Source organism: Hyalella azteca, unplaced genomic scaffold (genome assembly GCF_000764305.2).
Source record: "Hyalella azteca isolate HAZT.00-mixed unplaced genomic scaffold, Hazt_2.0.2 contig8867, whole genome shotgun sequence".
NCBI classification, from domain to species: Eukaryota; Metazoa; Arthropoda; class Malacostraca; order Amphipoda; family Hyalellidae; genus Hyalella; species Hyalella azteca.
The window spans coordinates 22,921-39,831 of record NW_025938950.1 but is presented as its reverse complement, the minus strand read 5'-3'; the positions used below and the strand labels follow the sequence as shown (position 1 = coordinate 39,831).

General features: G+C 37.2%; 1 protein-coding gene across 1 annotated transcript; it reads right to left on the bottom strand.

Annotated features, from left to right (window-relative positions):
- Window positions 1-6,768: 6,768 nt before the first annotated feature.
- Window positions 6,769-16,690, bottom strand: LOC108671897. Its single transcript, XM_018159494.2, has 10 exons — window positions 16,652-16,690; window positions 15,202-15,801; window positions 14,344-14,420; window positions 11,024-11,153; window positions 10,439-10,715; window positions 10,299-10,399; window positions 9,800-9,940; window positions 9,404-9,505; window positions 8,775-8,854; window positions 6,769-8,526 (listed from the first exon to the last, which is right to left on the bottom strand). Exons 2-10 carry the CDS (start codon window positions 15,611-15,613, stop codon window positions 8,422-8,424), a joined length of 1,425 nt encoding a protein of 474 aa, XP_018014983.1. The 5' UTR covers window positions 15,614-15,801; window positions 16,652-16,690; the 3' UTR covers window positions 6,769-8,421.
- Window positions 16,691-16,911: the final 221 nt, after the last annotated feature.

The following is a 16,911-nucleotide window of genomic DNA, read 5'->3' as shown; positions in this document are numbered from 1 at the left end:
CCTTAGATTTAAAAATATCCCATAATAAATGAATTAATTAATGATTGAAATTTTCAGTTAATACTGAAATTTAACAAAAATTTGCTTGAAAAATAACTTCAAATACTACGATTGGCGATTTTATCGGGAGAATGAATATTATTCGACATAATATTATTTAAAAAAACTTTTGACTGAGTAACACGATTGAACTATAACAGTTTACCCATGAGGCCTTGTGGGCCTCAAAGAAAACAGAGCGTCGTTTGAGGTGGACTGTCGAAATTTCGAATCGGTGAAGCTTCAGAAATTCAAGGCTTTAATAACTTCCTTTTATTAATATATATATAGGGAAAATTTGTGATATACTGCCCCAAGACATGCATAGCCGCTTCTTGAATCGACGGTTGTTTCTTCCGCCTTGTAAAAAAGTTTGGGTAATGTAATAAATGTGAAGTAAATTTAATGTAAATGTAATGTAAATAAATCAAGAATTTACTATGAGACGGGCTGATAGGAAATGACTTCTACAAAATGTTTGGGAACAAATATGGGAATAATGAGAGGGACCCGACGTTCAGCAGTCGGGTCCCTCTTTAGAGAATTTACATTTTTTTAAATTGGTATAAAGTACCAGTCAGCATCTGCAAATCATTGGTCGAGACGTATAGAAATAGACTGGTATCTGTTGAGCTGAATAAAGGGTATTCAACCAAGTATTAAATTAAAATAATGCGGATTTATTGTTTTGTACGAATACTTTTTTCACCCAAAAAGTGAACATGCTGCATTGTTTTTTGTTGCATTGAGATTTAATTTCTTTTGATAGTATTTTTGAATACTATGCGTCTCTATACATAATTTAAATCACTTTTCCTGTTAAGTTTGTGTACTTACATACATCAAAATACGATTTTACAAGTGTACGAATATTTATTTCTCCCCACTGTAAACTACAAACTAGAGCTCACATTATCAGGTATCCCGAGAGAGATGTCAGTGAAAACAATTTTGAAGTTTGGCATGATGCCCTGCAAGGCAGGATCAAAACTGATGTCTTGCACTTCCTCAGCTCGGACCTTAACCACAGGTGGCATTGACAGTAACTTGTCAGCCTTTATCTTAGCATCATTTTGAGCCTGGAAGAAAAAGTAGAATTTATGGACCACTTCCATGGGCGATTTATGTTACCTTAATTCTATAATCAAATAGGTATGACAATGAATCAAAATGATAAATGAAATGCTTTTTACAGTAAAATTTACACAAACCTAAAGCAGTTGTCTTGATAATTATAAGGTGAATTATTTCAAATATTATGACATGTGACAGCTTAGGGATTTAAAATTATTCACTTCTTCAATCAGATGATTTGAGCAGATTTTGATGCCACAGTAAAAGCTTACAATTGAATACTGGAAAAGTTTCAGTAAATATTTTAATTTACATATCCAACAAGAGTTGTATTGATATTTGTAGGGAACTTTGTTAAATTTTTTACTAAATAGCAGACTTGCTTGCAAGACTTGTTGACAAAAGACACCCAAGCCATCAAGTGTGACTGAATTTTGCCCAGCTGAGCAGTACCTACTGCAAGATTCATTGAACAAAATCTGTGCTAGGCAAAAATGCTCAACTTTCCCTGTCTATGTGTCAACATGAAACAAAACTAATCAGTTTGTTTGTCAACAAAGTCTCTCAGCAAGTCAACAAAGTTGGCTAACCATAAAGAATTGACATCTTTGAGGAATAAAATACAGACTTTATATATTCAGATCAAGAACAGATTTGGGTAGCTATGATGGAACTTGCAACTAAAATCTAGCATCAATAATATTTATTTATAATATTTATATAAATATCAATAAATAATATTTATAATATTTATCATATTCCAAATCTAGCATCAATAATATTTAAAAGTAAGTAAAAAATGTTGGACAGATGAATATTACTTACAATTTTCAGTTGTTCATCTGTGAAAAACACAATCTCAGGAGCAGAGATTGACAACAGGGCACGATGTCTGAAGACTTTGCTATGGTCACAACCCGTCAAGTCCTTCAGAATAGCACGGACACGAGCATCCATGAATCTTGGAGCTGGGTCAGCATCTGCAATGATAGATCCATCAAAAATTTAAACTTTGATATTTTGCTCAATGATCACACAGAAAGCTAATTTGGCTGTGATAAAATAAGTCTACAAGTTCTCACCAAGATAGTATGAGGTTTTTTCACAAGATACAACTACATACTAAGTAAACAAATGACAGCATTGGCCAGCAGCACCAACAGCTCAACGGACAATAAATTGGAATTTGTCCAAAATAAAAGGCTGCAGTGAAGTCAAGTTTCAAGGCAATAAGTGACTAAACAATACTAAAAATTCATGTTTCCACATAGATTTAAATGCTGTTAACATTGAGAAACTTCAAAATATCTTTCTTATCACATATACTTGGTAAATAAATTATAATTTGGCTATATATATGTCACAAAAAATTGCTTTGAGACCCATGAGTCTGTTCATTACATTAAAATGTATGTTTACAAAAGTCACATTACATTAATTGCTAATTTCGAGTACTAGATATGTGTTCATGCTACTAATTTGTCTTAAAAGTTGTATGCCCATATTTCCATGCTTTGTTATAAGTGAAGTTCATCATCCGAAATGAGAATTTTCAAGTAAAACGTGAAAACTCCTGTAATGTGAATGTCCATAATACTATTCCATAACTAAGTCTATATGTGAAAATTTTCTAGGAGTTCCAGCCATAAGAGAAAATAAATAGCAAATTAAATCACTGCACCACAATTTTATTTGTTGATGTTCAATATTAAAAATAATTAATTAAATTTTATTAAACTTAATAAGAAGTAAAGCATATTTGAAGTCTAGAATGACCTACTGAATGTTTAAAAAAATACTTGCCCTATGATGCATTGCACATAATGCCAATCTTGTCAATGATGCATGTGATGTCAAAATCATGACCTAAGCTTTTTACATTTATCATAGTTGGCAAACATTGTTTTATCATAAAATTTTCTCAATTCTCTACCCATTTCTAACTTACATACTTATTTTTTGCATGGTTTACTTTGTGAGATGGAACTTTTTCTGCCTGCCAATTGAAATGATGCTGTGATAACAGGTTGCTTTAAATTCAGGTCTAAACCAAAAACCAACATAGGCATGTGAACAAAACCAAAAAAAAAATATTAAAGTATGGAAAGATTGGAAACTATTTGTAAGGTTATGCAAGTTTCATTATTCTTGGCATATGCATTCATCTAATGGCAAAAAATATTTTTGTTGTATTATATTGAAAAAATATATATAATAAAAAGTAATACTCAAGCTTGAATTAAATTCAAATTTAAGTTGTTTTACAAAGGAAGAAAACAGATATTTCTTTAACAGGCCTTGGCTTTTACTAGCCCTGCATCCCCAGTTTGTGTTCCAAAAGGGTCATCTGATCTTTTGCCTTGTTTGGTGGACCATGTGATTCTTTCCCGTATCAGATAGCAAGTGCCTAACTCTACTAATTCTAGGATTTTGCAACCTACAGTAGTAAGATATTTTACTGCTCAATTAATTTTTCAATTTACAGTTATGAATTTTTATTTATGGAAGTTGTATTTGCTCAGGTATAAGTATGAATTCAACATTCAAGTCACATGATGCAGTGATGAAACAGAATCCAGACAAGGCCTCTTTCAAAATGGCAACTCACTCCACCAGCTCCTGTACTTTAACAATTGATTCATGTAAAGTTATACTTCATTCTAAATATTTAATCTCAAAAACCATAATGATAAGTTAATGCTGATCCTAGAATTGCACCATGCACATTAGCCATATTGATTGTAATGGGCACACATCTGTGCAGATCATCACGCATTGGCTATATCCCAGGGTGCAGAAAGTGGGTGAATATCAAAAGATCTTTAGCAACACATCAGCAGCAAAATTTATGCCTTCTGAAAGTCTTGCCCAGTTGCCGCCACATTTGGATTGAAATTATTGCATTTTAGAAATCACTTTGAAATTATTGCAATTACTGCAAATCTGAAAGACTGCAAGTGCACACAGTAATGTTTCCGGCACACTGGGTGGATAAGGATGCAGTGAAGCTTGTCCAAAAATTAGTTGTGATGTGTGTAAGTGTTGCAGTGTGGGGAGAGTAAGGGATATACTTACTATCAAAGTTGCTTGCAGCACTTTCTTATTAAAAATTACCTGACGACGCATCTTGAAAATGGCTGGCGATGCTTTGGACTAAAAATCCATATATTGGCAACACTGCTTGGCGCTTGCACCCTGGACTGCCATCTGTTAATTGTATCTTTGCATCTTTACTTTATGGCAATGAATTTGGTATCTTTGACCTATGTTGTGCCATACTTTACTGTCTGGTACAAGAATAATTTTACCTGTTTTGATGGCCCTTGCCCAATTATTTTACAAAAATTGTAAAAATTAGTACAATTACATATGAAAATTATGAAAACTACTTATAAGGAATAATTTTTCTCAACAATTTTTTCAAAATTTGCTCATATTCCAGATTGGTTGCAAGCCTGTGAATCAGGATTGGAATTCTCCTACTCATTTCTGAAATCTCATGGCTCCGGCATGAAGAATTCTAAGTACATTTGGAAAATTGCGGCGTGATCATGTACTTTTGTTAATGATTAGATAGGAGGTTATTCATCTGGCGGGAATCTTGCGGTTCCAGAAATGGTGTGAAAGCTCTAGTTGCAGTCGCGGCCTTAAAGGGAGTTAGGGAGTTGTTTTCCACATTTGCTGTGAATGAGGTAATAATAAGCATTTAATTCAAAAAACATTTCTGCATACAAATTTTAAAACTGAACTGTGAAAGTTATTTTATCCATGATTTTTTGATAATTTAACCTGATAGGGTAAACGCGGTATATTCCGTCATCGTGGGTAATTCCGTCACCTCTTTAGTTTTTCCTTTATATTAAGCTTTGTTTTAGTTCCATGTGTTTGTTGATGGTTGAAATGGTGACGTCATACATTTGCGCATCGAACTAATGCCAAAACACTAGGTCTTGGCCATCTAGTGGGAAAATATTGAGATCCAAAGAGAGACGATGCACGCTACCCAGTGAGTTACGGTGTTTTGCGAGTCAAATAAAGCAAACAGAACTCGAGTAACGCATACGGTTATTTTTTTATAGTTTTTCATTTCTCGATGTGTCCTTAATGTGACGGAATATAACGCGTTTACCCTATTCCAAATTGGCCATTCTGCTTTGTTTCAATTCATCAGATAAAATGAAAATGCAATTATTATTCCAGTACAGTTGGGTATCTGTATTCTGTAGACTGTAATAATTAGAATTGTTCAATTATTGTAAAAATCAAGTTTTTACCCAATTAGAATTGTTCAATTATTGTAAAAATCAAGTTTTTACCCAGTCAATTAGGCAGTAGGCTACCTAGGGTAAACGCGGTATATTCCGACACTTTAAGGACGCATCGAGAAATGAAAAACTATAAAAAAAAATGTATGCGTTACGTAAGTTCTGCTGCCTTCACATGACTCTCAAAACACTTCACTACGCGTCAGCAACGATGAAACGTCACAAAATGTTGCCATATTTATTAAAAAGCCTTTAGAATGGAAACCTACCAAATCCCTATATTCCTGTCTCTTATACACATCTAGATGTGTATAAGAGACAGGGCTAGACATCACCTTTAGGTGGTTAGGAATCTATATACCAAGTTTCACCGAAATCGGTTCCGTAGTTTGGAAGATTCCATGTACGATGCGTATTTTTGCCCGTATTACCGTATAAATCAAGAACGCGGGCGAAATCGCGAAAATTCACACGGGCTAGACATCACCTTTAGGTGGTCACTGGTCAGGAATCTATATATCAAGTTTCACCGAAATCGGTCCAGTAGTTTGGAAGATATTCCATGTACGATGAATTTCTTGAGTCATGGCCGTGAGACCGGCCGCTTTTTTGTCCAGGAGGTGGCTCTACCTCCAAACTTACGGTGCTTATTTTCGCTCAGAGTACTCGGTGCGAGTCCAGTTTTACCGGCTGAGAGCCTAAGAGGTAAAATGAGGTATTTTATTTAAGAGGAGAGTGTATTTGGTCAACAGTCCGCAGGCGCCAGTGCGTCGTTGGGAGCTGTCGAGTGAGATCTGCGCATTGTGGAATATGGAACGTAACGGTAATGACGCGCTTGAGGAAGTAGTTGATGGCATAGGTACCACTCTTGTTGATGGTGAAAAACTTCGTAGATCAGCGTAGCGTGTGGGTGAGAGACCTAATAAGGTCTCTTTTAACTTTCAAAACGCTACTTACTGAAGTAATTTTTGTTGTAACATTCATCGTGACGTACATTTTACAGCAGATCGTACTTTCTGGAAAATCTATAAGAAAAGTTCAATATCATCTGAACGCCTCATGACGCTCTCCACCTTCCCACATCCAACAAGGTTAGGTAATGTACGATTAATTTGGGATTAGTGTTAGAATAATCTCAGATGTGAAGATAGGGCTGTACGAGCTTATATTATGACATTAGGAGCAAGTCTAAGTTGTGGAATTGCAGCACGTATGGTTCAAATGATTATACATATATAAGCATGCGGTTTAAATGGTTAGAAGCTTTTTCCTCTACTTTCTTGGAGTGATAACAATCCGCGTGAACTTCGCCTGCAGCCACTTCATTGTGAACGCGAGAGCGGGTGATATGCGGTGTCGAAAATCGGCATAACCAACTCTTATATTTCTCTAAGGAAATCGAACGAGCAGGAGCGATGACTGCAGCTCTGTACACGCAAATGATCGACACCGTTTTTTTCCAAAACTGGCTGAAATGAAGTCAGGTATGTCTGGTTTCAACAAGATGGAGCTACATTTCATAAATCATGAGCCATAATCAAACACAGGAAATGCATCGTTAAGCATGATTAAGTGTAATAATGATAATAATAAAATTATGACAAGTTCATCACACGTTTCGAGATGCAAAGCTTAATTGAAAAATACACATTCTACAGGCAATATAAGACGAAATAAAGCGAGAGCGCACACCTGGATTTTATTTGAAACTACTCGTAATTTAACTTTTAAAGAAAGCTACGGCGTTATTGTAGGCCTAGATGGAATTAAAATAGCAGAGACTGGACACTCAATATAAGTTTAAAATCAACTTCTCGAATTAATATTAATAATAAGCAATTGTTATAAATGTTGGAAGTAACTCGATTTACAAATAAAAACACCTGTAACTTATCATTCGGCAAAAATTAGGGTGCATAATTTTAATAATTTCATGGTAAGTAGTTCAAGAAATCCGCGAGGTAATATGAGGTGAGAACTAAGGACAAACGTAAATACATTGTCTGTATTGAAAGATGATGAACATCTCGAAAAGCATATCGTAGATGACGGAATTAAAAGCATGCCGCCTTTTCAACCAGTAGACCATTGAAGATGAGAAGCATTGCTTCTCTTCTTCAATGTGACTAGTTCTCTAATTAATTCATCTTCTTTACTTAATTCAGATCATAATAACAATGTGACTAGTTACCTACAAATAAAATCAAAGAGACCCAGTAAGTGGTTGCTTAAAAATAACGATGATATAGAAATAATCGCGTGACTTATCATCCTGCGAGCTTTGTTCTATTTCCGCATCAGTTTTCACAAGTGAGATAAAAACCAAATTGATTAAAATTATTTTCAGCCTTCACTACTCACAATCGTCATGGTATCTACAAGGCACGCGGAGTCGAGGTAATCACAAGTAAACGAAGGCACTATAACTATATTATTCTCGAGTTCACAATCACTGGACTCGAGACCATACGAGTCCCACGTCAAGAATCATCCTCAAAATAATGAATAGCTTGCCCGGTTCAGGAACTTGATTTGAGACTCACGTCAAGAATCATGTTCACAATATGGAATAGTTTTCTCAGTTCCAGATCGTGACTTCTAACACCCGTATAGAATCTACACAATATCGAGTAGCATGCTCAGTTCCGGATATTGGCGTGAGACCCAAGTTAAGAATCTTCACAATACAGAATGTAAGCCCATTGGTATGCTCTATGCTCTAAGGACATTGCTGTTTAAAAGAAAGAACATCACGTTGGATGTTGAAAAAGAAAGAACATCACGTGGGATGTTCTTTCTTTTAAAATATGTTATTTCTTTTCGCGAGTTTAAAGTATGCGATTCTGTAAGGTATGACAAGTGGTCACACGTTACAGGCATATTAACAGGCTAATTGAATGAAAACCAAAGCCTCATTTGGATAATAGAAGAAAAATAATTCGTATTATCTCAATCACTGTACGTTAGGAATTACTTTTCAATAAACGTTTCTAGTAAGTAAAAGCTACAATAAGTATCGGCTAGCGGCTGGGTTCGGGTTTCTTTAGAGTCCGCGAGTTACGTAAGTTACGGTTCCTTTATTGAGTTGGTCCTTGACTGTAGATAGAGCAGCTCGAAGCTGGTTCACCATTGGATCAAACTCAGCCATCTGTGGACAGAAAATATACGCTATTTTTATGTGTTCGGAGCTGCGAATTAGAACAGGAAACGCGAGAAAATATTCCCGATAGAAAAAAGGCAACGAAATTTCATCTTCTCGTATCAAAATAATTTATATCAATTGTATCACAAGTCACCAGAAGCCAATGAGCAGAAAGAATTAACTGTCCTAGTTTCTGTAAAGAAAAAGATATATATATTTTCATTTTATAGAAAATATATTGTAGAACTATCTGCCTTTTCATCCTTGGAAACTGGTGCGACCGTCTCGGCCACAAGAGACGCTCCCTTGGTCATCAACGACCCGCCCAAACGAACTGCAGGCAGAAACGCATTTAAAATAATTAATACAAACTCAATAGCAGGATTTTGAAAATAAATGGATAGAAGGATAAAAATAATGGATAGCAGGATAGAAATAAAATGGATATCAGGACTTTAATGACAAATAAATCCGGATATTTGATTGATTGGTATAGCTGGAGAAAGATTCACAAAAAAATCATCACTGTCACAGCGCGCACGACTGTTTTCCCTTGAACAAAGAAAATAAATAACATAGAAAATGATAAGCTCATAATAAACGTTTAAAAATGTTTCCTATACTTGTCTTTTAAATTATAGCGTGTAGAATACGAGAATGCAAATTAATAATAATATTGTGCAAAATTATTCATTTTCTCGGTATAGAAGAAGAGTTGAAATTAAACGAGGAGACAAAATCAAACAATTAGGTTAAGTTTAATAGGGGTAATTGTTATCACAATAACTTTCAATTTAAATTAAAATAACAGACAAACAATTTGGTTGCGTATATTAGGAATTAAGGTTAAAATTTAAGTAAAAAAAAAAGATATAAAACTCGCCTAAATTTCCAGCGCCCTTTCGGAAGTATTTGGTAGATTTAGCAATTCCTGGTGCGTAGTCCTTCAGTAAGTCGCTGCCCAGCTTGGAAGAGTAGTTGAACGCTGTGACCAACACAGAAAATCATTTAAACATTGATATTAAAATTAAGTACTAATAATTGATACTAACGCACTAAATTACTCTATTAAAATCCGAATGTAACGGGTAGTGACGGACCTATAGGAAAATTTGACAATGTTGGAAGCGGCGATTCTCAACATTCAGTAAACATTCGTTGTTATTTCAATAGGCGTATTTGACAATGTTCAAAGCGGCGATTTTATATATTGAATAAACATTCGTTGTTGTTTCAAAATTGAAGGCTTTATAATACCGTTTAATGACACACAACTCACCAGACTCGACGCTAGAGGACACAGTCGTGAGGATGCCGTTGTTATCAGTTGTTATCGAGGCGTGCTGACTCAGCAGCTGTGTGAGCTCTTCCAACTTACGCGAGTCTAAACCTCGTGGAAATTTCACCACCACGCTGCGACCTGGTAAAAAATTGAAATTCCAGTTGCAGAAATTAGTTGCGGCTCATCGGTAAATTTTAATTACCCAAAAAATATCTGAATTGGTTAAATTAACATAACTTCCTCTTAAATGCTGTATTGACTTTACCCCTATAATCGTACGACAGAAGTTACTTGGGATGTAATACTTATATCTAATTATCATAAACTATCACAGTGAACTATTGTAAGTAATTCAACAGCACGACAATTTAACTCATTGTACATTGACGGTAACGTCAGTTACCAGGACATTAAAGATTTGAATTGCATTAACAACAGTTAAAATATTCGTGGACAAATAGTTCAACTCTATCCACTTTGAAGCTCCCACACGTACAAGCTTTAGTGCCTTGACAGTTAAAGTATCCCTGGACAAATGCTTTTACTTTATAGAGCGTGGCCTCTAGCGGGGGGAAGTTTAGAATTGCATTACCAACACTGTAAGTATCCGTGGACAAATAGTTCAACCCTATTCACTTTGAAGCTNCTTGGTCGACAAAAGATATAAATTCTCGGTCAACAAGAGCGTGGCCTCTAGCGGGGGAAAGTTTGAGCCTGCAGATCCGAGGGCATTCCACAAGCAGCGAATATTGCTGAGCGTCCGCAGCACCAGAAGGGGAAGGCCTCGACTCAGCAGAAGTTTTACTGTAGATGGACCCGCTGGGGGAGTTGCGACCCGGGGTCCCTGTGGGGCTGTTATCGAGGCTGTACTGGAGGCTTCCTCGTCGGGAGGGGCAGCGACTGGCATCAAAATCTGGGGAACAAGTTACCGCCATTGCCATTCATGATAAAAATAAATATAACTCAGTACTCACTGCAATGAGTGACAGAGAGCGCATTTTCTCGTCAACGAAAACGTGAAGTGACGGACGGACGGACAGACGGACGGACAGACGGACGGACAGACGCTAAAAATGCAAGATAGATAACATAGCAAAGCATACTCCAATTGCTAATATTAAACGCAACAGGTATATTTCTCTGATAAATGGCATGTAAGCTGTCAAGTATTTCCAGTATTAGTTTCAGACCATGAGTGATCGAATTCTGACACTTATATACCTGGATTGAGGTAGACTTTAAGGAAGACTTCATGCGCTGGCGCCACAACATAACCGTCGTGCTGGAGGAGGAACAAGCTAGCGCCCCCACACTGCCAGCGCTCCTTCAGCGCCGCCGGCAGCGGCGTGTCCTGCATTCAGAAAAATTAATGAGTCATCTTGTCCCAAAAAGTGATACATTTATCGAGCGTTGCAATGATATACAATTTGCTCTGCAAAACTGGGTCAGGGTGGCCCACACAGGGGCAAAATGTTTATCGCTATTTGAATAAAGTTTCTTCATTTCTATCAGTGTGGAAGTGAGATGACCCAGAAACGAAATTGTGAATTTTAAATTTTTGTAACATTGAAAATATGAGACTTAATTGCATGTTAACGAGTGAACTTTGTAACTTTTGTATTGCGCCATTAAATTTGATTAGCAGAGCAAGAAACAGTGAAACATAGTTCAGACCCCGTAATGTGGAACGCGACTTTCAGAAAATTGGGGCACAGCATGTCCAATCGGAATAAATAAAGATATACATCAATCATCTAATTTATAGAGAGCGGCGGACATACAGTGAATTAATAAATATTTTGTTAAAAAAAGCGGAAGGTCCTGAAGTATCAACTAGCGTAAATGAGTCAACACGACCAGAATTATAAAAACAAGAGCTTCGAGCAGCTAATCTAAAAAAGTGTCATGTCCTACAGACGTCAGAAACACGGATGTAGTTTATAAAAGAAGGCCTTCTTGGTCTTTTTACATTTTTTTCGTATACTTCGATGTAGTTAAATTCGTACAAACTCGAAAAGCAGAAATAAAGGCGCAAACAGAACAATGCATGTATACATACCTTGTTACCTGACACCTAGATACGGCTATGAGGAATAGTTCCTTATAACAACTGAAATGATAACGCTATTTAAATTAAAAATGGAACGACGTAATTATATGATAGAGGATTTCTTCCTCGATTGACTGAACAAATGATTGTTCAGCACCTTGGCAACCGGGGCATTATGAAATCAAGTGATTGGTGACAAAGCAATTTTCTTTAAATATCACTGAACTGCATCCGATTCACAGTTCGACATGCATAAAATAAATTCACGTCCGTACCCTAAATTGATTTTTTGAATATTATATAGTTTCCACTTATTTATTAAGAACGAGTCCCACTCAAATGATCTATTATTAATAACGGTAACTGCTGAATGCATAATTGCATTAAATAAGTGGGCCAACATTAAAGCTGTGGCTGTGAGAGCCATAAAAATTTTGTAGGCTTCCCAGTTGCGGTACGGTGAGATGTCCGAGTTAAGTAAGAGCATACGCAGCCCAGCATAGTAAATACTAAGTTATAGTGTTGCACAACTAACATACCTACAATGTAGAGATAACATACAAATTTGAAACTAGCTATCGTCAAGAACAAGAGCAGGTTTTGAGCGCGAGTTTAAAGTACCTACGAGATTGACAAGTCAACATAAGAATTCGAAAATGGATGGCGAAGGAAGGATTTGAGATCGCGAAAAAAACGCAAAAACGTCATTGTGAATAAACGTGCAAGAATATATTGTATCACATATATGTAACTGTAACGTCACGCTAACTCACCTTAACCACATGAAAGGAGACTGCATGGTTTTCCCACACGTAATTGATTTTACAAAAATGTTTATAAAACCATTGCATTTAAAAATATTGCATTTAAAAACCGTGTCTAGTACTTGCATTCACGTTAGCCATCCAAAAGATCATGATTGAATCGATATCAATTTATCTGTAATCTTAGAACCCGATTTTTCTTTGCATCGAAAAGCATGCAAACATCGAAACAATTTGATAAAGTTGAATAGAAACGTGACGTCTTGTGAAATATCAGGACTGAAAGAAGAAATAACCTTTAAAATACATCAGATGAATATACGAGTGCATTCTACTGTTAACTATAAGCTTGGCCACGATGCCGAATGGAGGAAAATGTAAAAATAAATAAATATCATATTAAGACACAAGATGTGGAAAATGTTTCGAGTTTTTAGTCGTTATATTTATTTAGGCCCATGTGTTTGTATCGATGTTGTAGAATTTAAGTAGTTGTAGTTGTAGTTGTAGAATTTAAGGAACTGACGAAAGTTAATCCTTAGAGGAAATTTATTTATGCTCCGGTTATGATAGAGGGGCAAGTGTTTGAACTTAGCTATATATATAAATGGAGAAATAGTGTAAACATTTGTGAACGTGTAAAAATGGTAATATGCAAATAGCGGTTTGTTAAATTGAGTGCCAATACAAAAAGTTTGGAAAGTACTGCGCTACTGAGAACGCGATCACACAATGGTTGACCGGAAGTCGCTATACGTCACAAGACGCAGCACTAATCTATTCTTGGGAAGCGTTAATAAAAGCTGATCAGCAAGCAGGAAAATAATTTTTCCAAACAACCAAATAAAGGCGGACGCACATCAGTACCTATCTAATTCAAACCCAACATATTTCTGCAAAAGCGTTCACTGGGTGAGAATATTAGTTTCTATGTTAAACCCAACGCATTTCTGCTAAAACGTACACTTGGTAAGAACCACATTAGTTTCTATTTTAAAACCAATTTATTTCTGCCAAAACGTTCACTGGGTGAGTATCACATAACACAACACCGATGTTACTGGCAAGTTAAAGTGTTAAACACATTCAACCACGGAGGATATCAACAACGAAATTAAACAATTTTCCCAAACCTTTTGTAAGATATTTAAGACTTAATTTTTTGTGTAAAAATGTCCAAACACAGATTTTATACATTCTACGTAGGTACTTCAGAATAGTGCGCAGTCAGAGAAAGAGCGCAAGCTAGCGATGGCCCAAAACACAGGCGTTAATTTTAGAAGCAGGGATGTGATGCCAGCGTGAGTCTTCCTCCGTCCACCACACCACAGCACCTACCACATCGTAGCACCACACCACAGCATGCAGTCAGACATGTGTGGGAATACCACACCACTGCACCTACCACACCGTAGCACCACACCAATGCATGCAATCAGACATGTGTGGGAATACCACACCACTGCACCTACCATACCGTAGCACCACACCACAGCATCTACCACACCGTAGCCACACACCACTGCACCTACCACACCGTAGCACCACACCACAGCATCTACTGCACCGTAGCACCACACCACAGCACCTTCCACACCGTAGCACCACACCATAGCATGCAGTCAGACATCTGTGGGAATACCACACCACTGCACCTACCACACCGTAGCACCACATCACAGCATCTACCACACCATACCATCACATCAAATCCACTTTCACATTACCTTGTCGCTGCAGACGGCGTAGCCAGGATGACTGCCGTGTGTGCTGCTCAGAAGATTGCTCCACCTTGCATCGACAGCTGATGACAGAATTATAGACAATAGTATTTTTGTTCGACTTCTCTATGTACGCATTAGGGCAATAAAAGGCTTAATCATGTACAAAAGCAATGAAAATATTTTCATTAGTTTCCTCTATTCATCAAAATTATTTATCATCATCTCTATTGTTCTACGAATTCGCAAAAATCCCACGATTAAACAATGGAGGGTTTGCGACATGAAACAAAAGCAAGATCAACTTTAGACGAGGTGAACGGCCTAGCTGCTCTGCTTCTGCAGTCACATCGATCGCAATGCATCAATACCTGCAACCAGAATATTATTATATTGTATATTCATTAAAGAGTAATATTAGCAAAAGTTTAGGGTAGTAAAGTCAGTGCATTGATTGACGAGGCAGTGAGAGGAGGTATTATACCCTTTAATATATAGGTATAATGTCCTATTATCCCCATATCAGACTGTACCTCAATTTCCACTACAATTAAATGAGACGAGAACCAAAACATGGCTAATGTGCACGTCACACATTTTTCTTATTACGGTTATGACATTACCGCTAGGGGAAGTTAGAAGGAAAAGGTTGAACAAATTAGCCAAAAATGAGAGAAACTGAAATAATCTAGCAGACGAAAAGCGGCTGTTGGCAAGTGATCCAGGATGTTTACATTTTTCTGAGAATGTTTACATTTAGGGTACATTTCCAGGAGGTTTACAATTTTTCTGAATAATCGTGCTACCACTTCAAGGCAAGTTTTCAATTACCCAGAAAGTAAAATTCTCTATTTATTTGCTCACCATCACTCGGAATAGAAGAGTCGCCAAAACCAATGGTGGGTTGCTGGACGGTTGGTGGAGGCGGTCTTGGTGGCGGAGGCGCGGGTCTACTCGGGACAAACGTAGAGTCGAGAGGAGGAAGGTTAGGATAGAGCGGAGGAGCTGTGGCTTGGTTTGGGTTTAGTGGGAAACTTTGTTGAGGAATTGCTGGTGAAATGAAGTTAGGTTGTTGTGCGTATGCATTGTACAAGGGAAATTGTTGAGGGTGGGGGTAGTAGGCTCCAGGTGGGGAATATGCAGGAGGGGGAGATGGGAAAGATGAAAAGCTACCAGGTGGAGGCTGGGCGGAATAAGGGGGCGGAGGAGGATACGACGATTGATCACCCAACATGGGGAAGTATGGAGGAGGAGGATGATATTCACCATTATCCATCTTCTGCTAGTCACTACAATACACGGGAACCTATTTATTGATCGAAATGAGGTTAACTAGTTCGAGTTTCGTCACAGTTAAAAATCGCACACTTGATATATCGAACCTTTAGACTAATTTTGGTTTCTAGTAACGCTGAACGAAATCAAGTTATTTCGACATAAATTAAACAAGCCTAGTTTATGTAGCTGAAAAGTAAAACATTTATCAACATCGGAATAAATTTACGTTTCAACATCTCACTTCACTGAACCTCCTGTACAAAAACGCGGCCTGTCTACGGCCGAGAGAACGGCCGTGAGACAGGCCGCGTTTTTGTCCAGGTCTTCAACAGGAGGTCTTCACTGATGTTTTGACAAGCTTTAGTTCTCCTTTAATTAGGTACTACTTGGAACAGCTGTCCTTCAGCTGCAACACTCGATTCCTGTAACTGACGTGTGAAAATGTTGCAAGGGCAAAAAAAAATTCCAAGAGCCAAGACAGTGAGAGTGAATCAATGTAAAACCACGCATTTTTGCACTTGTTCATTTAGGAATGCAATAGTTCGGAGGAGCTAAACACTAGACAGTAGACACTTTGCCACTTTCCTTAATCTTCTTCTTTATCTTCAAAGCCACTATTATGTCGAAGGTACCGTACCTTAGTTTCCAAGCACCTGACATACCAGTGTGGTCATGAAATTATTCTGTATTCGACGCTGAGGTTAAGATCAAATGAGCATAAAATAATTTGTCGTATTATTACACACAAAACTTGTGAAACTGAAAATTGACCTCAACTTACTCAAGTACAGATAAGTGATTCCTGTCACAGCCTCATCACAGGTGTGACGAAAGCAACTTTATCTCTGAACCACGTTATCAGACGGCTAGGTTGATTTAAAATAGAATATGGATCGTAGTTCTTATTGATTCCGGAATTGAGAGACACAATAACTTTATACACAAGACAAACCTTAAAATTCGAAAGCGGTTGCATTCATTACAAGAGTTGCTACATTAACTTGCGAATGCGCGGCGTCACATTTGTGGAGCTCACCAGCATCAAGACACACAACCTCTCTCGAACAAACCTTAGGTGCTACTGAATACTGAGCACTGAGAGTCTGAGACTGAAGTCTGAGCATTGAAATGATTGAATACGTACATTATGTGCCAAGCTCAAACAACGTGAACTAATAGAACTATAATGCAATGCGTGTGACGAAGTTGTATGATGCAATGCCGATGCTTGCTGGTCATGGGTCAGAGAATCTTGAATTATCTGGAACATCTTTCATGGATCTCCGCACACTTCGA